The following is a 26,528-nucleotide window of genomic DNA, read 5'->3' on the forward strand; positions in this document are numbered from 1 at the left end:
TTTTTTTTGTTTTGTTTTTGTTTGTCTTTAGGAACAATCTGATCCAATTCGTACAAAAAATGAAGAAAGTGAACAAGATCCAAAGAAGGTATTTATATGAGTTTTCTGGAAACCAATATTAATTTTTTGTTTATTTTTAGAGTTCTTCTTAGTATGATGCATAGAGGCAAGTGGCCATATGTGTGCTTTTGCATTACTCATATGCATGTCATGAATATAGAAAAAGTATTTTATGTAAATGTTGGTCTTTGGTTACTGCAATCTTGGGAAACTCATATATGATAAATATGTGGATATTTCTTGTGAGCAGGAGCATTATAGTTCTTAATTTTTTGCTCATTTGTCAAATGAGCAATTAATTTTTTGCTCATTTGTCAAATGAGCAAAAACTTCAATGCTCATATAAAGTTCAATTTGCTCATTTTTATATGACTTTGCTCATTCCATATCCACTTTGCTCATTTCATATTTACTCTTCTCATTTATATTTATCTTATTTATGTATTTATTTATTTATTTTTTATTTTTTTTTTTTACAGAAATGCCTTATGGAGCTTGCAACAGCATCTACAAACCTGGTCTTGGCATACATGTATTTCAGTCAAAAACATGAAACTGCCATCAAGTATTTTCCAAACAACGAGAAGATACAAAAGTTGAAGGAAGATGCCATGGGCATTTGTGATGAGCATAAGATGAGCTCCAAAACTTTGACTGAAGATAATACTCTTTCATTTAGCCAAGATGAAGAGTATTGGAAAGATCCAGCAGTAATTGAAGCTTGGGATAGGTTTTCTCAGATTTCAAGCAACAAAAAGCATGCTGAATCTTCAATCAATGCAATGGTTGTTCATCCAAATGAATCGGAACCCATTGATGTTACTAAGATTGCTTCTGAAAGTGTTCAGATAGCAAGTTGTATCCCTGATGTTGGATGTTCAGATAGGGCTGCTAAAAATGTGTTCAAAAAAATTGGAGATTCAAGTTTCAAATCTGCTTCAGGACATTCACTTGCCAAAGGATCTGGAACTCCTACATTCAGTTTAGGAGTCTTTTCTCAAGAAACTGATTCTCCCCCTAGCAATGCGCCTACTGAACCTGTAGTTGCTTATGTCAGTGCACAAGTTGGTGCTTCTGTTGGTGATGCTTCTCAAGCTGTTGGTGATGCTCTGATTGCTAATCCTCAAGATCTCATTTCTGATGCTCAAGAAGCTTTAATTGTGCATAAGAGAAAAGGTGATACTGAAAAGAAGAGTTCTATTCCAAAGAAACGCAAACCTCAGCCATCAGTGCTTCTTAGATCACCTTTTAAGTCCCGCATTATGATAATTTACAATACATTATCACCAGTTTAGATGAGCGTCTTGAGAGCAATGTTTGCTGATGATAAAAATCGTTTGTAAGTATTTTTTTTATCTATAGAATTTATTATCTTGTACATTAACTTCCATTTGTTTTAGTCATACTAACTTTCTTTATTCTTTTTATGCAGTGAACCAGTATTTAATGGAGAGAATGGTCTTGAAATTTTGTGAGTACATCTTGAGAATCTTTATAATAAATATAAAGTTGATACAGAGATCATTAATGCTTGGTGTAGCATTCTGAATTATAATGAGCAGTTTAGAGATCCAAATTCTCCTGCTCGTTTCTTTTTTGACCTTAGTGCTACCGTAAGTTCAAATTCTTTCATTTATTTTGTTTTATTGAATTATTTTGTTTTTTTGTTGTAATTAATTTTTTTTCTTTAACATGTAGGACTGTCTTATTCACTATGAGATAGATTCTGTTGCCCATCGGAATAAGATGTTTTTTGAGGTTGCTGGGAATTTGTACATGAAATCAGTTGTACCACACAAGGATATTCAGCTTTTTTTCTTCCCAGTTTATGAAGAAGATCATTACTATTTGGTATGTTTTAACACTACCACACTGAATGGTAATATCGAGCTTTTTGATTATAACGAAGATGCTGGAGATCATAAACAGCTTTTAAAACATTTAGTATGACTTAAAAGTTAATCTCTATTCACATTATGTTTGTTTCTTTTACTTGAATGATTAGATTTTATTATGTTTGCTTATTTGATGTTTTTATTTTTAGAGAACTGCTTTTTCAAACTTTATTCAATGTGAAGGAAATGTACAGAGTTCTATTTTGGCAAATAATATCAAGCGGATGGAAATTTATGTGATTAATGGTTCATGGAAGTCTTCGGATAAAAATCATTTGCATTGGGGAGTTGCAGTGATGAGACTCATGGAAACATACATGGGTTGTGCAAAGTGGGATCCTGGTTTGAAGAAAAATAATGTAAATTCTTTGCTCATTTGAGAAATGAGCAATTAACTTTTTGATTATTTGCTAAATGAGCAAGAAATTACTTGCTCATTTATCAAATGAGCAAAGAAATGTTTGCTCATTTGACAAATGAGCAAGGATTTACTTGTTCATTTCATAAATGAACAAAGAAATGTTTGCTCATTTCACAAATGAGCAACTAATTCTTTGCTCATTTAAGAAATGAGCAATTAACTTTTTGATTATTTGCTAAATGAGCAAGAAATTACTTGCTCATTTATGAAATGAACAAGTAAATCCTTGCTCATTTGAGCAAGAAATTACTTGCTCATTTATCAAATGAGCAAAGAAATGTTTGCTCATTTGACAAATGAGCAAGGATTTACTTGTTCATTTCATAAATGAGCAAGGATACTGTAGACACCCATTTGTGTCTCCCCAAAACCAAACCCAGTGATGAGTGCCTTTCACGTCGAATCATAATCGAATGAAACGAAAGTGTGGAAAGGTCTAGTGTTGCGGAAAGTTTTTATTTTCTCTTCTCTCTGTTTTTGAAAACTTTATTTTTAAGAAAATAGCCAATACAATTTGGTTGGTCCATAATATGGGTCCAATAATGGTGTAGTCGGATGGGGCTTGCAAAGACCTTTCCAACGATATATTATAAGCCCAATTCCGATGAATATTGAGGAATTTATGGCCAATTTACTAAACTGGGCCCAGTTTGAGTTTTAAGTACGGCCCAATGATCTAGGGGAGGGCCTAATATAATTTATCATTCCTAATGTAATTAGGAATGGTTTTAGTCTTCTAGAACATTCTAGAAGGTCTTATCATTCTTAATTTAATTAGGACTCTTCAGAGTTTTAATCAGATCAAATAGCATTTTCGATTGAAATTATATTATTTTATCTTCCAGTACGGTAAAATTATCAGATTTTCGAAAACGCGTTAAAATCCGGTTTGACGTCCAACCCCAGGCCTTGGCGCCTGGAAACAGGATTAGCGCCAGATGCCAGCATTGGCGCCTGGCGCTAGCCACTGGTCCTGGCGCCAAGGTGGATTTGTGGTCTTCAGACTCTATTTTGATAAATTATCTTTTTTGGATGATTTTCTCTATAAATATCGTATCCAAAACTCCGTTTTGATTCAACAACAACGAATCATCAATTCTCACCATTCACCAACTCTCATCAAGATTTTCTTTATTACTCTCTCTCTCTTTTTCTAAACTAACCTTTTTTCAAATACAAAATTCCGCATTCATTAGATCTTGATACACCTAGCCATATTCGAAGTTGCCTTCGCCCTAGACGTGAAAGATTTAATTTCTGAGGGTTTGGTCCCAAATCTCTCTTTCAATTATTTAATTTAATTGTTTTGATTATTATTTTTCCTTGAAGTTACTAACGTGTGTATTTTGTAATTAGAAAGAGGTACGAGGCATCCAAGTAAGTACTTTAATTGATTAATTGATATTATGATGTAGAAATCATGCTTAGATTGTTATTTTGATTCCTAGTATCATGTCTAGGGTAACTTTAATATTAAGTATGATTAAAAGTACGATGCTTCCTATGTTCTTCCTAATATTAATTCATGTTAGTATCATGTTAGGGCTAAAGATTTGATTTTTATTGCTTAGTGACATGCTAGGGTTTGTTATTAATCTTGTTAGTATCATGCCTAGGATCTTGCTATGTTTATTATGCTTTAACATGATTATAATTATAATTTATGGTTATCATGGTGATTGTGATTATTTTAATGATGATTATTTTATTCATGATATTGATTATTTATTTATGTTGCTTGATATGTATTATTTTATTCTTTATTGCTTGATCACCTTTATTGTATGTTAAAGGGAATTTGTACTTGCAATCACGTTTAATAAGATAATTAATAATCTTGTTAGGGTTGATTGTGATTATAATTCAAGTGATCGCCAATAATAGATTTATTTGTGCATTAAATTCAACCAACATAGATTAAACAGGTTTAGGGTTAATCCTATTGATTGCATGTTAGTCAGAAAACGCACATGAATACGAGCAGAATAAAGTAGAGGCCTATTATTAGGGCAGGTTCAATCTCTTTTAGGTTGGATTTGTACCATCATCCCTGAACCCTTATTTGGTTCATGACCTTATGGAGTTGACGATCTCTTGGATCGTTAAGGGGTGTAACCTTCACCTCGTGAACGGTTTACAAGTTCCTTAAAAACTTGTTGGCGACTCTTTTGCTCTATCTTCTTCCCTTTTGGACGCCACCGTACTTTAGTGTATGATCACAGTGGGGTTCAAGCTAATGGGATTTTTAAAGCTTGAAACTATTCCCTATAGTTTTTGGCGACTCCACTGGGGAGGATTTCTATTTTAATTCCTGAATTTGTTTCGGCAATGATTTAGAATGAGTGGATGAGACTCGAAAAGTTCGAAGTATTTCATGTGCGTAATTTTGATTAACATTGTGTCATATGCATAAAAAGGTTCTCATTGGAAAGACCATCCGTAATGAGTCAAAAACATAGGATTTTACACGTAGGAAATTTGAGAAATGTCTTTCACAACTAGGACTGAAATAACACCGCGCGAAACTGGATGATTTTATTGAGCACAGAAAGCTGCTGAAGCATGTGGGAAGTAGCGTCAGGAGCCAGAGCTTGGCGCCAAACTTTTAGCCGTAGCGCCAGACGCCAGTATTGGCGCCAGGCGCTACAGTTAAAAGTTGGCGCCAGTCTCTGTTTGCTGGCGCCAATTTCCCCCAATACCGAGCCAGAAATATGCGTTCTAATTTCGACCGGTTTTTCGCGTTGTTTGCTCGATCCTGCTTCCTGATTGAATTTTTTCTCACTTTTCTGAAACCCATATGTGTTCTACATATGGACATAACCCTCTGGGAATTCATGCTCTATCTACCCGATTGAACTCTCCTGGCAACAAAGGGCACATCTGAGATGTTGAATTCACCAAACCATGGAAGTGAGTTTTTTCTAAAAACTCGCGGTGTTCTATCCACGCGCGTTAACCCTTCACGGTTAGGCTTCTACGCGGTGCATCTGGACAATTAACCATGGACCCTATTTGACTAAACCATATCCCGAACTTTAGAGAACTAGAGCCACGGTTAGGTTGCGAACTCATTGCATCATATTGTGCCTACTTGACTAATTGTGCATTATTTGTTGTGCATATATATATCCTATGCTCCTCTTAACCGTTTGTTGATTTGTGTTGAGATTATAATTAATGACTTAAAGAACTTTGCCTAATTAATTAATTAATTCGAGTTAATAAAGTCTTTTTTCTCTTCTTTTAATCGGAATTGACCTAGTACGACTTTAGGCATACCCCATTTGGCTAATAATACCGGAAACAGTCCCGGATTGAAGCTCCAAAATTGGTGCCAAAATTTGAACTGTAGCGCCACTGTATGGTGTGTAGCGCCAGACATTTACTAAAAAGTCTGGCGCCAATCACCCTATTGTGACGCCAGTCCTGTCGCTTGGCCGACAGTTCGGATTATTTGTCGAGTCATCACCTAGGGTTTAATTAACCAGTTTGCTAATTAATTCGGTTAATTTTTGCTATCAATAACACCTCGTCAAGTCATTAATCGAGTCTTGGTCACATAGTCTAGCTACATGGTCATGACACGAGTCTTAACATGTCACCTACACTCACTAGTCTTAGCACACACTTTGAGTACACATCACCATGGCCATGTCTTAGGTTCATGCATGAGTCAGTCTTTTCCGTCATTTGAGTTAGGGGGTACATTCTATTCCTAATTCTTCATATCCCTCCATCTAAATCTTCTTTCACATTTTATTCCAATTTTCCTTCATTCCTCCATCCATTGCATGTTGAATAAAGTTTGAGTTAAATAATTAATGATAATTATCCCCAAATTCCTTTCCCACAGTACTTGGTCGAGGAGAGAAGGGCGATTAATCAAGGACAACTTCTTTATTCAGGTCTCGCTTTTTGATAAACCGATTCGTCAAAAGAGGAAGGCTAAGAAGATAATGGCAACTCAAGAAGAAGTTGAAACCGATCATAGACAACTTGAGATGCTAAGACAAAAAGAGAATGAAGGCTTTACTTCTTTCTTTAATAAATGGAGAGAAACTTCCTCCAAGATGATTGAGGTCCCCACCGAAAAAGAATCCGTGAGGATGTTTATCAAGAATCTCCAAGAAAAGTATTCAAAGCACTTAAAATATCAACACAACTTGAATACTTTCAAGGCCGTCTATGACATAGGTATCGAGATCGAAGATGACCTCGCAAAGCAAAAAGCTACTAACAATAGCAACCACGGTGGCTGGAAAGGAAAGAAGAGCGACAATCCTTCTTCTTCCGAAAGCGCCCACTCTAGTAATAATGTTAGTACCTTTGACCATAATGATGTCTTAGCCGTGGACAATCAAGGATCTAAAAGGAAACCCAGGCGAGAGTTCACATCCATTGGAATGACCTACGATGCTGCTTTCGATCGTCTCTATGATCAAGGATTAATCAAACCTATTGGCCCTACCGAGGATCCAACACCAGAAAATCGATCTTCGAGATGGAATCCAAATTCCTATTGCAAGTACCATCGAGGAAACGGTCATACCACCGATGAATGCTACAGGTTTCAAAATCTCATTCAAAATCTCATTCAAGATCTCATAGAAGCAAATAAGATCCCCTTTTAGTGAACAATAAAATGTGAATGTTTGGTAAAATAGTGATTAGGGTAGCTTTGAATATTAACAGGAAAAGTAAAACATAAAATTTTTTTTTTGAACATAAATAGGAAAAATTTAGAACATAAGCAATAAAGTTTAGAACATAGAAAAAAAAAGTTTCAAACATAAGCAAAAAAAAAAAGTTTAGAACATAGAAAAAAATGCAAAAAAATTTAGAACATAAAAAAAAAATTTAGAACATGAGGAGAAAAAGTTTAGAACAAGCAAAAAAAAGTTTAGAACATAAGAAAAAATAAGTTTAGAACATAAGGGAAAAAAATGTTTAGAACATAAGCAAAAAAAAAAAGTTTAGAACATAAGCAAAAAAAAAGTTTAGAACATAAGGGGAAAAAAAAAGTTTAGAACATAAGCAAAAAAAAGTTTAGAACATAAGGAAAAAAAAAGTTTAGAACATAAGAAAAAAAAAAGTTTAGAATATAGAAAAAATAATAATTTAGAACATAAAGCAAAAAAGTTTAAAATATAAGCAAAAAAAAAGAAATTAGAACATAGAAAAAAATAATAATTTAGAACATAAGGAAAAAAAATTTAGAACATAGAAACAAAATTTATACTATATACTAAAGTAATCACCAGAGTTATCCCTTAAGTACACATGTCACATTCACAACAAAAATTTTCCCGCCCAAATATTTTTTAGCTTTTTTTTTTAAAATTTCTTTTTTTCCCTTAAAAAATAACATGATAAAAAAAATTTAATGAAAAAAAACTTACAATAATTTATAAAATATTTTAAATAATATATCTAACATGAGAATTTTAAGGATAGACATGATATGAATTCAAATTCTAAAATAAAAAATGTTACATATAAGCCATTTCATTTAAACTAACTCCATTTTAATTGAATTTTATTAATTAATTTATTTATTTTTATTTTCAAGTCTTATTATTATAAATCCGTGCATTTGCACGGGGATAAAACTAGTTTAGAATATAAGCAAAAAAAGTTTAGATTATAAGAAGAAAAAGTTTAGAACATAAGCAAAAAAATTTTGAACATAAGCAAAAAAGTTCGAGAACACCTTCTCTATGTTCTTACCGAATCCCTAGGGAAAGATCTAGTGAGACCACCTTCTCTATGTAAGAACATTTGAGAACATTTTTATGTTCTAAAGTGTTATCCATATATTTTAAAGTTTAAATCGAATGTTTCATTCACATAATCTAAACCATAAATCAGACATTCTGAATTATTACTTGTATATATAATATCATTTCAAGTCAATTTTGTGAGCTCTAAAACACAGCACACCAAAGATCTCCCCTGAACTTCCTCTGCATACCGCATTACCGCACCCAGCCTAGAACATCTTTAGAACATGCTACACCTAAATTTAGAACATACGACACTTAAATTTAGAACATGGTCATGAACTTAATCGAAAATATAGTTTAGAATATTGATACGAAGTACTCCGTATAATAATGCTAATCAATTAAGCTAAGTATACTAATGTTGCAAATTACATTTAATCAATTAACTATATTGTATAAATAATTTAAAACATAGACCTAATTTAGAACATAAGCCAAATAATAAAAGAAAAAATTCACAGCACCAAAACGCTAAAACCTTGAAACTAAATTCGAAAAAATAAAATCAATGACAGTAGAAATAAACGAAAGAACATATATAAAATACCTAAAATCGATAAAATTCTAAAAATCGAAAGAGCATCGGAAAAAAATCGAAGAAACAAATAGAAAATACCTAAAATAGAAAAAATCCCAAAAATCGAAAAACTGAAGTTGCTCAATCATACCCGAATCTAAGAATTGAGTCAATCTAGGGCTTGGCAAAAACTGAAATTGCTAAATCATACTGTTTAGTGCAAATTTATGAGTATTGATCATTGATTAGGACAGAAAATTTGAGAGAAATCTTTTAAAGAAGCTTGAATTTGGTCTGTTAATGAAGGTTTTGTAGAGTGTGTTTATGGTTTTAGGAGAGAGAAAGTGAAGCAAATGGGTAGGACAGAGAATGTTCTTATTTTTAGATTAAGTAATAGAGGTTGCGGTTAATATTTACAAAAGTGTCATTACTTTCTTTCCTTTAATCCGATTCATTCAAGTCAATCTAATCCTATGGTTGAGATTGGTTCTTATATAAGATTGGTTCTTATATAAGGAAGGATTCTTATATGTTAAAAAAATCTCGTTAATAATTTGAAAACGTTGAAAGTTCAAGGTTTTAAGGAAGACTTTGTTTGACTATCATGTTTAAGGTCTTAAGGAAGCACCAAGGAGGCTCAGTCACTAATATTAGGTTTTTTTTTTTTTTTTTTTTTTTTTTTGTTTTTTTGTTTTTTTGTTTTTTTTTTTTTTAAAAAAAATTTATTATTATTTTTTTAATATTAAGTTTAATGGTCGGGTTGTTCTCAGGTTTTGCCCAAAGAAATTACAAATTCTTCTATGGACTCTATTCCATCTAAAATAGCTAGACCTCTATTGAAACACAACCTTATATAATGAAACACAACTTCATTCTCTTCTTCTTCTTCCCACCATCTTTACAAAATTTTATTTCCTTTTTTTTTTTTTTTTTTTTTTTTTTTTTTTTACAAAAACACTCTCTCTCTCTTTAATATAATCTCTTTTTATTTCTTTATTGAATTTACTTCATATCTTTTTTTTTTTTTCAAATTCCTATTTTCTCTCTCCTTTGTTCTTTGATTTTTCGTTTTTTCCTTTAAATTTCTGCATTTAACGTGATGGAACAATTTTAAATTACCAAAGATATCAATCCAGGTTTGTTATTATGAACTCATTGTGATCAATATTAATTTTTTTTTTTTTTTTATTTTGAGATAATTTGTGGATGAAATAATTGTTTTAATATCAATTGAATTTGTGAAAGCTAATTTGATTAATTTCAATTCGTAATCGATTACCTGATTATTTTTACTGTTCTCATTAATTTGTATGTATTTTTTTTTATTTTGAGATGAATTTGTAGATGAAACCATTGTTCTAATATCAATTGAATTTGTTGAAGTTAATTCGATCGATCAATTCGTATCTATTATGATCGATTACCTGATACTTTTGAACATTTAGTAAACAAAATATGAACAATTACAAATTTTGAACTTTTTTTTACAAAAAAAAAAAAAAAATCTAAACATTAAAATTTTTGAACATTTAGTGAAAATATCTGAACAATCTCAATGTACCACGCCTATACTTTTGAACATTCAGTAAAAAGATCTGAACAATTGCAAATTTTGAACATTTAGTAAAAATATCTAAACAATCTCAATATATGCCTGTACTTTTAAACATTTCGTAAAAAATCTGAACAATTGCAAATTTTGAACATTTTGTAAAAAAATCCGAACACTGCACCACGTTCATACTTTTGAATATTTGGTAATAAAATCTGAACAATCGCCTGTGGTCCAGCTATCTTTGATGGACCAGGGTGCACAGTAGACTTATTGCAAAGAAATGACCCATTTTGGGCCAAGTGATTGGACCAAAGTTCTAAGCTGGAATTTTAAGTCCAGATTAGGGATGTCAATGGGGCGGGGCGGGGCGGATGTTGGCATTCCCATCCCCATCCCCACCTAATATTTTCATCCCCATCCCCATCCCCATCCCTGCGGCGGGTCCAATTTTCATCCCCAACCCCACCCCACCGGGTACAACCCCAAAACCATCCCCGCCCCAACCCCCACTTGGATATCCATCCCCACCTAATCCCCACCAAAGACCCGCCTAATCCCCACCCAAGATGCACCTAATATCCGCATCTCAAATACACAATCTTACATAATTAATACGAATTATAAAATAAAACATTCTATACACATTTTTGTGTTATAATATAAGTGTCGTACAAAATATTATAATTAATATTGTATTTCATGTAATTATTTTATAAACAGAATAAAAGTATGTAATTTTGCTTTAAAAGATATATAGATGTGGGTATGAGGTGGGGATGGGGCGGGTACGAAGCGGGGCGGGGCGGGGATGGGGCGGGTACAACTTAAAATCCACCCCCGCCCCACCACCTGCCAAACCGAGACCCATCCCCGCCCCATTGGAGCGGGGATGAGGCGGGTCTCCTACTTGACCCGCCCCACTGACATCCCTAGTCCAGATCTGTTTACATCAAATTGAGCCAGGACCTTTTTAAAGTTTTTTTTTTTTTTTTTTTTTTTTTTTTTTTTTTTTTTTTAAAATAAAACGTTATTCACCTTTTGGGTTAATTTAGATTCGAGTGAAGATATTTCAGGAACAATTTCCGTAAAATTTGCTTAATATAAATTAGTTCTCTAGTTATGTCGATTTAAAAGCTTATTTTAACGATACTGTCCACGTGAGATTGGTACGAGGTTTGTCTTTTTGTTTTTTTTTTTTTTTTTTTTTTTTTTAAAAATTCTGGTCTAGCAGTAGCGGTTCTACGAATGTTATTAGCGGTTTCTAGACAAGAATCGTAAATGGCATTACTCACCTGGCAAACAGGTCATTCGGGTCGGGTTCAGGTCGGGTCAAGTTCAGGTCAGCAAATGTTCGGGTCGAGTCGGGTCGACTCAGGTTTCGGGTCAAATTCAGGTCAGCACTTCGGGTCAAGTTCGGGTCAGGTCAAGTTCGGGTCGGGTTAAGTTCCGGTCGAGTCTTTTCGGGTCGGGTCAATATTTAAGCTCAATTTTCGGGTCAATTTCGGGTCGAGTCAACTCGGGTCGGGTCTATTCGGGTCAAGTTTGTGTTGGGTCACCAAAATAAAATCACTTAAAAAAAAATAGTTGGAAAAATAAAGTAAAATCGTTAAAAAATAAAATAAAATCGTGAGTACCTATTACTTAGAAAATAAAGAAGCCTTAAAACAAGTAGTTCACCATTTCATCCTATTCTCTTATTATTTGGGTCAATTCGGGTCGGGTTGATTCGAGTCAATCAATTCGAGTTAAAATTGGGTCGGGTCAATTTCGGGTTAGGTCATTCGAGTCGGGTCACTTTGGGTCATCGGGTCATGTTCGGGTCAACTTCATTTCGGGTCGGGTTCAGGTCGGGTCGGGTTAGTTCGAGTTCGGGTCATTTTCGGGTCAATGATTTCGGGTCAACTTCAGGTTACGAGTCGGGTCATTCGGGTCGGGTCAATCGGATCGGGTTAGGATTGCATTAGCGGTGTTAATAAATAAATTATGTCACACACTCACTCTAATATAATATTATTCTTTTTTGTAAAATAAAAGAAAGGAAGGAAAGGGCAGCAATTGATGATCACCCAAAACCAAAGTAGCGAACACCATACTCCATAGCACCGACCACCACAACAGCTGTTTGGAGCCCAGAATTTTTCCCAATTCTATTTTTCTACCTTCACTTGTGAGAGGTTTGAAACATTTTATTTTTATTTATTTTTTCTTTTATAAAAACCCAAAAAAAATTAAAAAAAAATTGACTCTTTCTTCCTTTCTCAGTTTCTGTTCTATAACAAAAATCAGAGCTTTGGAGGTCTTGGCTGAATAATCCTCTATTCCTCTGATCATAGCTTTGGAGCAAATTAAAGTTTAGAGTTTTTATTTCATTTTTAATTTCATCCGTGTATTTTTTTTTTAATTAATTTGCTAATAGTATATTACTATCTTTTGGTTATTTTTTATTTTTACTTTCTAATTTTGACTTGATCATAATATGTTAATTAAATATTTAAAAATCAGGGTTTGAAGATATGGAGGATTTGGATGTTATGTCCTTTGTTGTCTTACATTGGTGAGTCGAATTGCCTTCGACGAATGTACCAAGATTACCAACTCCATGACGACAATGAAATCATATTGATGGATGAGAATACTCTTACTGGCAATTACATACTTTTCTGTTATTTTCACTTGCCTGCTACTCACACCCACGACCCCCACGTAACTGATGACGACTTTGTTACATTATGTCCACAAGATCTGTTAACCGTATGTATTGATTTGTTCTTCATACCAGAAGATTTCGAGATGGTAGTCATGATCAAACCAAATGAACAAGACTATCACCGAGATAATTTTTATTTTAGTGATTTCTCGGGGCATCTACCCGCTTTGAGTCTTATAGTACCATTTAAGGACTCAAAAGAGTCGCGACTTTATATGTGAGTGCCTTAATGTGGATATAGATGATCCTGGTTTAAAATGTGTCTTGTTGGATGTTGAGAAAAAAATTGTATGCCAATTAAGGACAATATGAGTCCATGCCGAATTTGATTGAGTATCTACAGGAACTGTATCAAGAATGTTCTTTTGATTTGCCGCGGTGTTATGGAAGGCTTGTGAAGTCCATGTGGCCTATGGTAAGCAAAGAGCATAAAAGACCTCGTGAGAGGAACGTATGTCCTATTGCTATGAAATTAATAACATGGTGTTGGAATCACAGAAGTCATGTGCTATTGAGATTGGTAAGTCTATTGATGTTGTAACGTTGTTGTCTGGTGAGGGTGATTTGAATTACCTTGTTCGAAATGATGGTGAGCGAGTTGAAGTTGAAGGGAATGTGTTTAGTGGAAAATACGTTATGGTTTGTTGTGTTTATGTGCCTGTCTTTCATGAAGAAGAAGCTTCACTGAATTCACAAAGTCTAGCAAATGTGTGTTACGAGTTGTATTCCACAAGAACTGTTGTTGAGATGGTAGTGGTTGTGAAGATGAAAAAATTGGCGAATCATGAGTTGGTTTTCAATCACTTTTTGACGGGTTTTCCCTCTTCTTGTCTTGTAGTTTCGTTCAAAGACTCAAAGCGTCGTGAGTTTATATGTAAGTACCTTGGCCTTGGCCTTGATTTTGACTCTCACAGTTGTTTTTCTATGAGAGGTCCATGTCTCATTTCGGATAATGATGTAAATATTAAGAGAAACATTATACTGTGTGGATTTCTTCAAGACTGGTGCAATTATTATGGAGCCGATGCCTTTCCGTTTACTGATAAGAAACTGCAGGACATTTGGTCAAACGATTTGCCAAGATGGGAAACTCCCTCAATGTCAACACTTGAAGGGCTCTTAGGGTGCAGTCCCTCTGATGTTGTGTATAAGATTAATTCAGCAGGTGTCCGTGAGCAGGAGATTACTGTCTCGGAACTCAGGGAGAAGGTAGTTGGCTTATACATATTCAATGATTGGGAAGAATTTACTCAAAATCTGGCATTTGAGATTGTGCTCGTTTACATGCCCTTTGATGATTGTCTTGACCCTGAGGCCTACAAGGTGAATGTAGATAGTATGTTGCAGAAGCAGGGCATATCTGATTGGCGGCGATTGCCCTTAAATAATTCAGTAAGCCGGAGGCTTCAAAAATTCACCTATAATAGATTTAACACTGCACAGCTCATCATTGTAGTACCCCATGATGAATATGTGGATCCGTATGGAAGGGAGATCATGTACAGGTTTCGGATGGATGGATATCCATTCACTAGAGAAGGCTTTGTTCAAAGTAGAATGAAGAAGATTAAGGAACTCACCTTAGAGTCATTGTTGGTGTATGGTTCACGAGATTACGTAATTCGAGGAGATGATAGGATTGCTGTGTCTGAACTCCAAGGCAAGAACATAATTCTGTACCTTCATCACCTTGGGGAAGACCTTAGACTTTACGATGAATTATTAAATTGGTATGAAGAGATTAAGGCAAAACATCCTAGTTTTGAAGTGGTCTTTGTTCGTCTTGACTCTGTTGAGAGTAGTATTATCAGTAGTATTGAAATGGAAGATGAATCTGTACTATCTGCAATAATGCCTTGGTTGATATGCCCATTTGACCCTGATCATTCAGCATTTGTGGCAAAGAAAATATATATTCACCGTCGAAGATACATACAATATGGATACCCTTATTCAGTTTGGAGAAGAAAGCCGGATTTTGTCAACTGAAGCTCAACACCTTCTAAGAGAGCAAGGACCTGGTGATTTTCCTTTTGGTGATAATCTACGCAAGGAAGTCATTGATAAACTAAATAATAATTACGAGTATTCCGACGACAATATGCATCTTATGGTGTAGCTAGTTACAATTCTTGGTCTCTTTACTTCTGTTTTCCTGAGAACATATATAATAATCTTGAGCTTCTTGTAGCTTTGTAGAATTTTATTTTACTGTAATAGTTTCAGTACAATTTGTATACCTTCCTACTGATAAAAGAGCTGTGTTTTTGTGGGGTTAAATGTAAAGCATTATCAATTGCCATATGATCACTAGTTCCTGTATCTAAGCATTATTATAAGAACTTTAACTCGATCCCATCTTGAAGAATGCTTCCAATCATCAAATGGACATAAAAAAAAAAAAATTCAGAATCAGTTATAAAAGAGAGAAAGTTAAGCTAAAATACGGTCCCTTAACTTTAGTATTTATAGCATTTTGATCCCTCATCTTTCAAACAAAGCAAATTGGTCCCTCAATCACCCATAACTTACTTTTCGGGTGATAAAAAGATGAGTCACCAAAGTTTAAGGACCAAAGTGCTCACGTGGCAAAAAAAAAAAATTAATATTTAAAAAAAAGTTTAGGGACCTATCCTATTCAGCAAAAATTTAGGGACCATGATTAATTAATCTTTTTTTTTTTTTTTGTCAGTTTTTTTTTTTTTTTTAAAGGGAATCTTTTAATTGACATTAATTTTTTTTTCCGTCAAAATTAATATTTTGGTTATGATTTGCATTAATAAAACTATAGAATTTCCAATAAAAAAAAATAAAAAAGGATTTTCCACCTTTTCTCACCCCACATCACCAACAACCTGCCACAGAATTAATTAAATCAGGAGGCCAAGATTAAATCACAAAATAAATCAAAGGCTGGAATTAAAAGATGGTGATTGCTGATGATTGTTAATGAGGCGCAAAATAGGGGATTGTTTCCCCCATTAGAGCAGCCAAATCGAAAGAGAAGAAGAGAGGGCTTACCCTTTTTTTTTTAAAAAAAGTTCTTTATTTTTTCTTTTCCTATTTCTGTAATTTGAAGTGTTTAATTTATTTTTTTGAAAGAAAGTCAAAGTATTTAATTTTTTAAGTCATATTTAATTTTCTTCTTTAATTCTTTAAGTCATATTTTTGTAAAAAAGTCATTTAATTTTTTAAAAAAGCAAAAAAATTAGGTATGTTTTCTTTCATTTTAATCAAAGTTTGTACATAATAAAAAATAAATATTAATTAGTAGCTGACAAAAAAAAAAATAATGATTTGTAATCCCTAAACAAATGCTAACTAGGATAAGTCCCTAGACTTTTGCTTAGTTGGCAGTACACATCCCCAAACTTTGTCGATTCATAAGTTCCTCCACCAGAAATGGTGAGGCAAGGGTGGTAGAGGGACCAATTTACCTCATTTGAAAGATGAGGGACCAAATATGCAACTAATGCCATAGTTTAGGGACTGCATTTTAACTTATCTCGAAGAGAGATGATCATATGTACAACTCAGAACATAAATAACTCATTAAAATCAGACTATTTTGTTAATTTTTTGTTACAAGAAATGTTTCTAATGATGGTTATCAATAAAGAGACAGTTCAATATTGAAACAATGCTCAACCAGTACAGTTTACTAGAGGCAATGTATGCAAATTCAGAATATCCTGCTTGATTAACTAGGCGCGCGAATCTACTGATAAAATCTGACTGATTAACTAGGCAAAATGTGCTCTGGTATTTAGGTTCTAATATAATGCTTCTGAATTAGCACGCCATACCTTAATTAGAGTTAAGCACAAATTCAGGTACTCAATTCTTCCTTTTTTCACCGTTTAGGTACTTAATTTTTTTTACTTTGATTTTGGGTACTGAGTTAAGAATTCCGGCCAAAAAAAAATAAATCAGCCTAAGAATTCAGTACATTTGGTTAAACAATTCAGTACCTTAGTTAAGAGAAAGTGGGCCCCACCCGATTAAAAAAATTCGTGGGTCACCCTTAATTTTTTTCCCTTTCTTATTCTTTATTACCCCTTTTTGCTCCCTTTATTCTTTCCTTTTCTGGAAATTCTGCTGCGTCATTGTCGAAGAATACGAGCAAGTTTGGGCTCGATTATGGGGAAAACGACACCAAAAGCCGCCATTTTTTTTCTTAAGGTTTTTAATTATTTGATCGAGTATTCATTAGCTTCGGATGTGAGACCTTTGTTTTGATCATGATTTAAAATGTGTCCTAGTGAATGATGAGAAACAGATTGTGTGTCAAGGACTGTATGATTCCATGCCGGATTTTATTGAGTATCTTGAGGAACTGTATCGAGAGAGTTCGTTTGATTTGCCACGGGGTTATGGAAGTTTTGTAAAATCGATGTGGCCTGAGACAAGGGAAGAGCAGAATGTACCCCGTGTGAGGAATGTATGTCCTATAGCAAGGAAATTAGAAGTTGAGGTACCGGAATTTCCTGATGAAATTAATCAGATGGTTTTAGAATTACGAAATTTATGTCCTATTGAGTTCGTAAAGTTTATTAATGTTGTATCGTTGTTGGTTGATGTGGGTGATTTGAATTACCTTGTACGAAATGATGGTGAGCGAGTTGAGGTTGAAGGGAAGGTGTTTAGTGGAAAATACGTTATGGTTTGTTGTTTTTATGTGCCTGCCTTTCGTGAAGACGAGGGTTCAATGTACATACAAAGTCTAGCAACTACGTGTTACGATTTGTATTCCACAAGAAACGATTTTGAGATGGTAGTGGTTTTGAAGATGAACAATGAGTTTGTTTTCAATCACTTTTTGTCGGGTTTTCCCTCTTCGTGCCTTGTAGTACTGTTCAAGGACTCAAAGCGTCGTGACTTTATATGTAAGTACCTTGGCATTGGCATAGACGGCCCTGACCTTGCCTTGGCCCGGATGTTTGTATGACTATTCAATGTCTCATTTTGGATAAGGATGAAGTAGATTTTAGGAGAAACTTAATGTGTGGATATCCTATCTTCTTGTGGGATCATGGAGCCGATGCCTTTCCTTATACTTTTGAGAAGCTGCAAGAGCTTAGAGCGAATGACTGGCCAATATGGGAAACTCCCTCTACATCCACACTCGAGGGGCTACTAGGTTGCAGTCCTTCTGATTTTGTTTATAAGAATAATTCAGCAGGTGTTTGTGAGCAGGTAACTATCTCGGAACTTACTGAGAAGGTGATGGCCTTATACTTGACCGTTTTTGATTCATTCATTCCGACTCTGCACAAGGTCTATGAGCATTGCAGGGATCAGAATCTGGCATTTGAGATTGTGCTTGTTTACATGCCCTTTGATGACTGTCTTGATCCTGATATATACAACGCGAAAGTGGATAGTGTGTTGCAAAAGCAGAACATATCTTGGTGGAGATTGCCCTTCAATAACTCAGCAAGCCGCAGGCTCAAGAGGCTCACCAATGGACCACGGTACAAAAATCAGCTAATCATAGTAGGACCACATGATAGATATGTGGAACTGTATGGCGCGGAGATCATAGACCAGTTCGGGATAGATGGATTTCCGTTCACTAGAGAAGGCATTGTCGAAAGTGGATTGATGAGGCTTAGGGAACTCACCTTGGACTCTTTGTTGGTTTATGAAATAATAAAATTGCTGTGTCTGAACTCAAAGGCAGACACATACTTCTGTACCTTGATTATTACCTTGTGGATAGCTTTACACTTTATCATGAATTATTGATTTGGTATAATGAGATTAAGGCAAATCATCCTACATTCGATGTGGTCTTTGTTCGGCTTCAGAGTATGCACACTAGTACAATTGAAGTGGAAGATGAATCTGAACTATCTGCAGTAATGCCTTGGTTAATATGCCCCTTTGACCCTGATCATTCAGCTTCCCTGGCGAAGAAAATATTCTTTAAAGAACATACTCGCGGTACCCTCATTCAGTTTGGAGAAGATGGGAGGATTTGCTCAACTCAAGTTCAAGACCTTCTGAGAAATCAAGGACCTGATGATTTTCCTTTTGGTGATAATCTACGCCAGGATGTCATTTGTGAGCTTCAGAGTTGTATCCACACATTTATCGATATGATGTAGCTAGTTAGTCTTCTTCTCTTTGGTTCCATGTTCTTGAGGATGTAATAATCTTCCCCTGCTTCTTGTTATGATGATATGAACATTTATTTTTAATAGTTTCAGTGTTTTTTTTTTATAATTTTGTTCCACAAGATGTGTAGTCCTTTTAATGAGCCTATCCTTTGTTATAATTGCTTTTAAGTTATTCATCTATTTTTTGATTAGAAAATACATTACTGATAAAAAAAAAAAAAGTCTTGTCTTACTGACCTTATTATAAATCTGCACTTGCACAAGCTTACCTTAATATTGTCCTAACACGCTCAAAGTTGCTGCATATTTTGGTGTATGTTTGTCGTTTAAGATTTTTCCTAAGCTTCTAATACCCACTGTTAAGCATCTGTTTGATAAACAGAGTTTTGTGCTGCTATTTCGGTTATAAACAAAGTGTCTACAAAAACAGATAAATGATTGGAGACTTATCCAAGCATATTATATTGCTCATAAAAAATCCTCAAAAAAAATATTGCTCCTAATGCAAGGCACATCATGATGATTATCCAAAGCTAAATAAAATTTTATTAGTTTTCATCCAAAGTACATTGCATCAAACTAAACATTAACAGGAAAAGGTCCACCAAAGTAAATAAATTTAGCATTTTCCTGATTTGTAACAACAGCATTATACTCTTTATTATTTGTAAACTCCTCAAGATAAGGAGTTGTCACAATATTATGAGCATCATCTACCACTTGAAATTTGCAATAGGCGAAATTCGTCTTTTCTGGAAGTTCATCAGGATATGTTCCTGCTCCCATAACTGGTGCATCTATAGGTTTTACCGTGCCTTCAGTATATACTTCTCCTCCACATCCTGCATATGTTGCACCATTTGCTAGCCCTACGAATATATCCTTCGGCCAAAACCCGAGTTCAATGTTGTCCTTCCCTCCTTGGAGATAATAATTCCCGTTCTTCTCATCCTAATGCACGTAAAAATAAAGTAATTAATGTGTAACCATTTTAGTGAAACAGATAAAGTATGTCGTATGTGTATGTGTATGTGTATGTGTTGTACTCCGTATGAAGAATATATATACACGTTACCTGATAGACAAAGAAAGAGTTTGCGTAAATTGGTCCTGGAATTTTGGATAATGGAGACATTACTAAGTTGAGGGGAATATCTGGTCTTGTTACTACAAATCCACATTCTGAATCGAAACAATGTTGATCGCCTGCCTGTAAATTGATCATGATAAACTTATTGATTAGTTAATTACTGAGTAATTTGGACTTTATATTGACAAATATTGGTAACAAATGAACCAAGGAAGTTATAAATAAAAATAAAAAAAGTAAATTTGTGAGGAAGGTCCTTTTAAGTAGACCGTAGACCTTTTTGTGACAAAGACGTACCCTTTTATAAAAAAGGTGGCACAAAAGGTCCTTATATCATATTTAGGTTGTGAGGAGGGTTCTTTTGACCATTTTTTGGCGTTGACTTTTTTATTTTCCGGCCAAAAAAAGTCACATCTAAGTTCCCTTTTTTTCTCCCTCCTCTTATCTCCCGTTTTTCCATTTTTTTTCCCCTATTAAACCCTAATTTCTGAAAACAATTAACACTTAAACTTCAATTGTATTCCCATAAATTAAAATTGAAGGCTAGCTATTCAAAGTAATTCAAGGCTAATCCTCCCCACAATGAGAGAAAATAAGGAAAAAAGGGAACTTAATAAGTCACGTGCTTTACACGTGGCTTTTTTTAGCCGGAAAATAAAAAAGTCAACGTCGGAAAATGGTCAAAGGACCCTCCTCACAACCCAAACAATAAGGACCTTTTGTGCCACCTTTTTTATAAAATGGTAATTTGTTATAAAAAAAAGGGGTCTACTTAAAAGGACCTTCTTCACAAATTTTCCATAAGAAAATAAATAAATAAATTTAATTTGATAACAAACTATTCCTAAGTTAAATAATGCGAAGTAACATGTTGCTATATATCTTACATTTGCGTAAATGAATAACCTTGTTTGATTGTCGCCGTATTTCATTGGATTAACCTTGCATTGGAAAAAAAAATTAAAGATATATATGAACAAATTAATACCTAGAAATGATGATTTTAATTCAAGAATAATCAAATTTGAAACTAAATTAGTAAATTAAAAAGAAACTTACTGTCCAACCAGCGATAATAGCGTCATTACCACCTCTAAGTATGATTTCAGCAGAAGTATACTGGTTTGGTTTAAGTAGTTGTGGATTCCAAACGCTGATTTCTCCTCGAGCTCCATAATATTTCTTTGAAGGATCGTTATTGGTTTGACCCAACGCAAACTACACATGAAACAAAATCATGCAATGTATAATTTATTACTCATCACATATTTTAAAAGAGATTACCATAATGAACATGAATTAAGAATAACCAAAAATAAATAATACGAAGTATATAATAATATTTAAATTTCTTAATTTCTTAATAACTTAATCAATTGACATGTATTACGCATTTAGGGACAAAGGGAGTAGATTAATTAAATGAAAATATAAGTACATACTACTTCAAAAATAAATTTAAAAATTAAAATAAATACAAAGTATCACTATTACTTTGCTAAATTTTCCTCAAAAAAATTAAAAAAAATAAAGACCAACTAAAATTAAGAGGAAAAACTTTCTTTCAAAAAAAAAAAAAAAAGAAAAGAAAAACTTACAACAATTCCTGAAACGTCTTGCTCTGGGTATTTCCAATTAGTGTGGTAATTACTGACTCTTCTTATAGGAACAGTTCCTGAAGGGCACCCTCCATCCTTAAAACGGAACATATCTAGTAGTGACATTTCATTCTTGCTCCAAGAGTTAGTATTGTTGTCAACCACCTTAGGAGTAGAACTCGATCTTGTCTACTCAAATTATTATTATATACGTCAAAAAGGTAAATGGGACAAATAAACAGGAACGAATGAAGAAAGTACTTATTAAGGATTAAAAGTTAGCATAGCGTACCTCTAGATGAAAACTGTGATTTTTTAAGAGAGGATGATTAAATGCTGGTTGCTTGTAAAAGTCTATGCAATCATATATATCTCCATATTCTGTCTGAAAAATATATATTTGCACTTTGTAAATAATAAGCAAAATAATTGGCAGATCAAACTTTGCACCCATGTCAATAAATGCACTAATTTGATCTTATTTTATCTAATTAAATATTAATTACAATTTTGTCAAAAAAAAAATATTAATTACAATAATAAAAAAAAAGTTATATTATCAAACTTTATATTAATACCTGTCTAACGATAGATGTATTTCATTATAAAATATGTTTTTATTACATTAATTTAAAAATTATAGTCAAAAATAATGCGTAGTATATGATTAGTGAAAAGAACTCAAACGTGTCAATTTTTTTGGGGACGCAGTGAATATATAGAGTTAAGATTTATTTATCTATGTAAGACATTTAATTTTTTTTACTTGTAAAAGATAAATTATAATTATTTGATCAATTTTAATTACTTCACGCATAAGAGAATGCTTTTTTTTTTTTTTTTTTTTTTGAGAGAGAAAACCATAATCAATTTTATTATTTAAGAAGTATGAATACTTTTTCTGTAAATCCTTCAAGAAAAAAAAAATATTTTTTCTGTAAATTTTATATAAACTCGGGTGTAAAATACACCAAAGTTTTTTTTTTTACTCATATAATATTTTGATTATTTTAAATTCAGCAAAAAAATTTATATCAAATGAGCGAAAACCAAATACTATGATCTGAATATATGAAATGAGCAAAAACCAGATACTACGAATATATGAAATGAGCAAAAACCCACTCTTACGTGCACTTATTTCTATGTGCATCCAGATGTATATAGAAGGTGGTATTTTTTATTTGTATATTTCAAAATAGTTTCAAATTTGTTAAAGACCTTGAAAAGTACCTCAATGGTCTTGGCAACATGATCCGGTCTATCTTTTTCGAGAAGCCCTCTACACCGACCATTAGTAGGAAAAAATGATACAAGGAATAATGAGAGAAATGCATACACCAACATCTTTTGTGCTTGAACCATGGTATATAACTTGCAAACCTGCATTGATGTAAAGCAATTTTATTAAAATGAGTAATGAAAGGCTGCATTTTAATTTGCTACTTGAAGATGGTATTGATTCATAAGTACCTAAAATAATTATAATCCAACACTCTCACAAAATAATTCTAAATAATTTTTTGTTTAGAAGGTTTTAGTTTAGGGCTTGAGGCTCATTGACAAGGCCTTCAAGACTATATATATATATATATATATATATATATATATATATATATATATATATATATATATATATATATATATATATATATATATATATATATATATATATATATATATATAATTTGTTTCTGAATTATTAACATAATTTAATTGACTTTTAAATAAGTTTTTTTTTTTAAAAAAAAAAATTACTTATTGATGTATCACAAAAAAAAATGTAAAATGTTAATGTAGGTATTAATATAAATTTTTATGGCATCAATATTTTTTACGGAGTATTACTAATATTTAAATATTTATATTAATGGTCAAAATAGTGCATTGACAAGTGTGATAAATTTCTATTTTGTATTATACTCTTATTATTTTGAAATAGAGGGATGGGAGTATCTCTCTAAATATTCTTATTTTGGTAGCATATCAAAGTGTAAAAATATTAAAGTGGAAATAATCAATATATATCAAAATCCAAAAAAAATCTTGATATTTTACCAAATTTGGAGGTAGTTAATGCTACAATCATATCAATAACAATAATGATACCAATAATGATAGATAATAATAATTCAATTAAATTTTATATGTTGTGTTTCTTTGATGGATGAATTAGTTTGAAAGTAAATAAAATTCATGTTGGCCTCTAAATTTAAAAGATTTGATGCAAGGTTTCAAACATGTGACCTTTAAAATGAAAATGAAGATGTAACCACCATTCCAATGTAACATCAACAATGCTAAATGTTTTGTTAAAATAAATAAATAAATAAATAAATAAATAAATGTTTTATTAAAGTTGCTAAAGTGAAGTTTAAATTTGGAGGGTTTTGTATAGAGTTATTGGATGTCAAATACTTAAATTAGAATTAATTAATGTAAATTGTTTATTGACTTTGATGTATAAATTAATATGATGCTTATAACATTATAAATTTTTGGAGTATAATTATTTGGCATACTACAAAAAGTTAAGAACAAATGATGAACAATAAATTAAGTTAAAATGTAGATGAAGAAGATTTGAGAGAGAATTTCAATTAATCTTTTTGTAATTTTTTTTAAAAACACAAATTAAACCAATTATATATATTACTGATTCAAACTTAACATACAACTTACGTCCCTATTGATACATAAATTCGATGTAAGCTAAAAGAGTCAAGATAGTTAACACATGCATAAACTCTGATCTAAGCTAAACCCAATTGTACTACATAATGAAGGTAATAACTGAAATACATAACAGATCGACATCTAATAATAGAATGGTCCAAATAGCAGCCAAGCAAGTCAAGTGGAGCAGGATGATCTAAAGAGAATATCACAATGGGTTGGGTTGATCGTTTCTCGAATTCTTCATATTCTATTCATATCATTTTACCTAATATTATAAGTAAACTTTAACTATTAATATAACAGCTCCAATTACATTATCGTAATTTGTAAATATATACATAATTTATATAATGAGATAATGAGAAACTTATAAATTATTCGTTTGACTAAAAGTAATATGTAAATCTATATATATTTTGTTTCATTACTTGTAGAAAATTATGTACGTCGTACATTTCCAAGTGAAGAGTTTTTTCGAGAATGAAGTGGGGTAAATACGAATGCAAGAAAACAATTGTATTTTTTTCCCTACCACATATTCAAAGTAATTAAAACAAAATTTATTTTTAATCTAAAATCTTACTGACTAGTAATGTTGCAACTGGTGGAGCTAAGTTTAAACAACTTTTTAAACACATTAAAATGATTTTTTTTAAAAAAATCTAACATATATATATATATATATATATATACTAGTTTTGTGCCCGTGCAATGCCCAGGTTGTTTAATGGATTTTAAGATATATTTTTAATCTATATGTCAAATTTTAAAACATATATATTGTTGATACATAATTACATAGGAATTGATGTGTTTTTGTGACGATTTAAACTTGTACGCATGTAATGACTAATAATAATACTATTGGTGAAAAACATTTCTTGACCCGTAACTTGAAATAATGACCCTGTCTGAAACGACTCATGACCTGACCTGATTAACAGGTCTACACAATAATAAAATTGTATTAGATTGTGAAGTATATTTTTAATTTATTAGAGTATATTATAAACAATGGATGTGGTACATTTTGAACTAATTCCTTCGCTCCAAAAAAATATTATGATACAAAAAATAAATTTATATGATAATTTATGAGAGTTATAATTTAATTATTTTTTGAATAAAATTATAATTCAATTTGTACATATGAAATATTGGTACTTTATCAAAAAATAAAACTCTAAATTAACTATTTTATCCTAAAATTCCATCCAAATTTGATTGAAAATAAAATTCTAAACTAACTTTTTTTTTATTATACAAATTGAATTATATATAACTCTATCCTACGTGGCACGACACTTGGCGAAAAGTTAGAACGCCAAGTGTCGTTGCCTCATCGTCTGGCTAAAAGTTTAGCTTTATATAAATATATAAATATATATATATATATAAAGAGAAGTTTGCTCCCGAGTTTTTAGAGAGTCACGTAGGATTTAATTTTTTCAACGCGTCACGTAGGATAATAAATTTTAGTGATAGCTAATTAAATACGAGTCATTTAGAATTAAATAATTTAAATTACACGTAAGTAATATTGGCGAATGAGATTTCCCAGCTTAAATTAATTAAATGTAAAATATTATCTTTTGAAATCAGGAATTTTATCTAAATATATAACAAAATTTAGCGCGCGCGTGCGCGCGCACACACACACATATATATATATTCAAACAAACCGTGCATCGCACGGGCTTCATCTAGTATATATTAATTTAAGTATACAAACTTATATGCGGAAAATATGTTATTAAAATATATACATGCAATACATGTACGATATATGCGCAATATAATAATATGGATTAGTTTCTATATATTTAAGTCATTGTGAAAGTGTACATTGATGTTTTTTTTTTTTTTAATAATTAAGATTAATAAATTTATTTACAATTGATTAAGAATAAAATCAATTAGATTAAATTAATTAAGATCTAATTACTGAAAAGCTAGCTCCCCTACTGAATGTTGGAGTATAAATTCTAATTCTTAAGACGGTTGCATAAAGCTAGATAGAAAAATCTAAAGTCGACACTTATTGTTGTAATAAGTCCATTAGCTGTTAGGTAAATAGGGTACTTTTCCAGCAATTTATCCT

The 26,528-nt window shown here is 32.3% G+C and overlaps 3 protein-coding genes across 3 annotated transcripts; 2 read left to right on the forward strand and 1 right to left on the reverse strand.

Annotated features, from left to right (window-relative positions):
• Positions 1-13,254: 13,254 nt before the first annotated feature.
• LOC145625333 (putative nucleoredoxin 1) lies at positions 13,255-15,057 on the forward strand. Its single transcript, XM_081678392.1, has 3 exons — positions 13,255-13,353; positions 13,437-14,774; positions 14,830-15,057. Exons 1-3 carry the CDS (start codon positions 13,255-13,257, stop codon positions 15,055-15,057), a joined length of 1,665 nt encoding a protein of 554 aa, XP_081534518.1.
• Positions 15,058-17,882: 2,825 nt separating this feature from the next.
• Positions 17,883-19,048, forward strand: LOC145625334 (putative nucleoredoxin 1). The gene is made up of 2 exons (XM_081678393.1): positions 17,883-18,578; positions 18,707-19,048. The coding sequence occupies exons 1-2, from the start codon at positions 17,883-17,885 to the stop codon at positions 19,046-19,048; spliced, it is 1,038 nt and encodes a 345-aa protein (XP_081534519.1).
• A 591-nt stretch (positions 19,049-19,639) lies between these two features.
• Positions 19,640-23,137, reverse strand: LOC145625336 (protein neprosin-like). The gene is made up of 6 exons (XM_081678395.1): positions 22,982-23,137; positions 22,041-22,133; positions 21,749-21,937; positions 21,210-21,368; positions 20,136-20,270; positions 19,640-20,011 (listed from the first exon to the last, which is right to left on the reverse strand). Exons 1-6 carry the CDS (start codon positions 23,135-23,137, stop codon positions 19,640-19,642), a joined length of 1,104 nt encoding a protein of 367 aa, XP_081534521.1.
• Positions 23,138-26,528: the final 3,391 nt, after the last annotated feature.

Source organism: Chenopodium album, chromosome 3, assembly GCF_948465745.1.
Source record: "Chenopodium album chromosome 3, dcCheAlbu1.1, whole genome shotgun sequence".
In the NCBI taxonomy this organism is placed as follows: Eukaryota; Viridiplantae; Streptophyta; class Magnoliopsida; order Caryophyllales; family Amaranthaceae; genus Chenopodium; species Chenopodium album.

Coding starts and splice junctions, on each gene's coding strand:
- LOC145625333 (XM_081678392.1), top strand. CDS start 13,255: ATGCCGAATTTGATTGAGTATCTACAGGAACTGTATCAAGAATGTTCT. Junction 13,354..13,436: donor TGAAGTCCATGTGGCCTATG/GTAAGCAAAGAG, acceptor TTGGAATCACAG/AAGTCATGTGCTATTGAGAT. Junction 14,775..14,829: donor TTGAAATGGAAGATGAATCT/GTACTATCTGCA, acceptor CTGATCATTCAG/CATTTGTGGCAAAGAAAATA.
- LOC145625334 (XM_081678393.1), top strand. CDS start 17,883: ATGACTATTCAATGTCTCATTTTGGATAAGGATGAAGTAGATTTTAGG. Junction 18,579..18,706: donor TCACCTTGGACTCTTTGTTG/GTTTATGAAATA, acceptor AATGAGATTAAG/GCAAATCATCCTACATTCGA.
- LOC145625336 (XM_081678395.1), bottom strand. CDS start 23,137: ATGCAGGTTTGCAAGTTATATACCATGGTTCAAGCACAAAAGATGTTG. Junction 22,134..22,981: donor ATGTTGCCAAGACCATTGAG/GTACTTTTCAAG, acceptor TATATTTTTCAG/ACAGAATATGGAGATATATA. Junction 21,938..22,040: donor ATCACAGTTTTCATCTAGAG/GTACGCTATGCT, acceptor TAATTTGAGTAG/ACAAGATCGAGTTCTACTCC.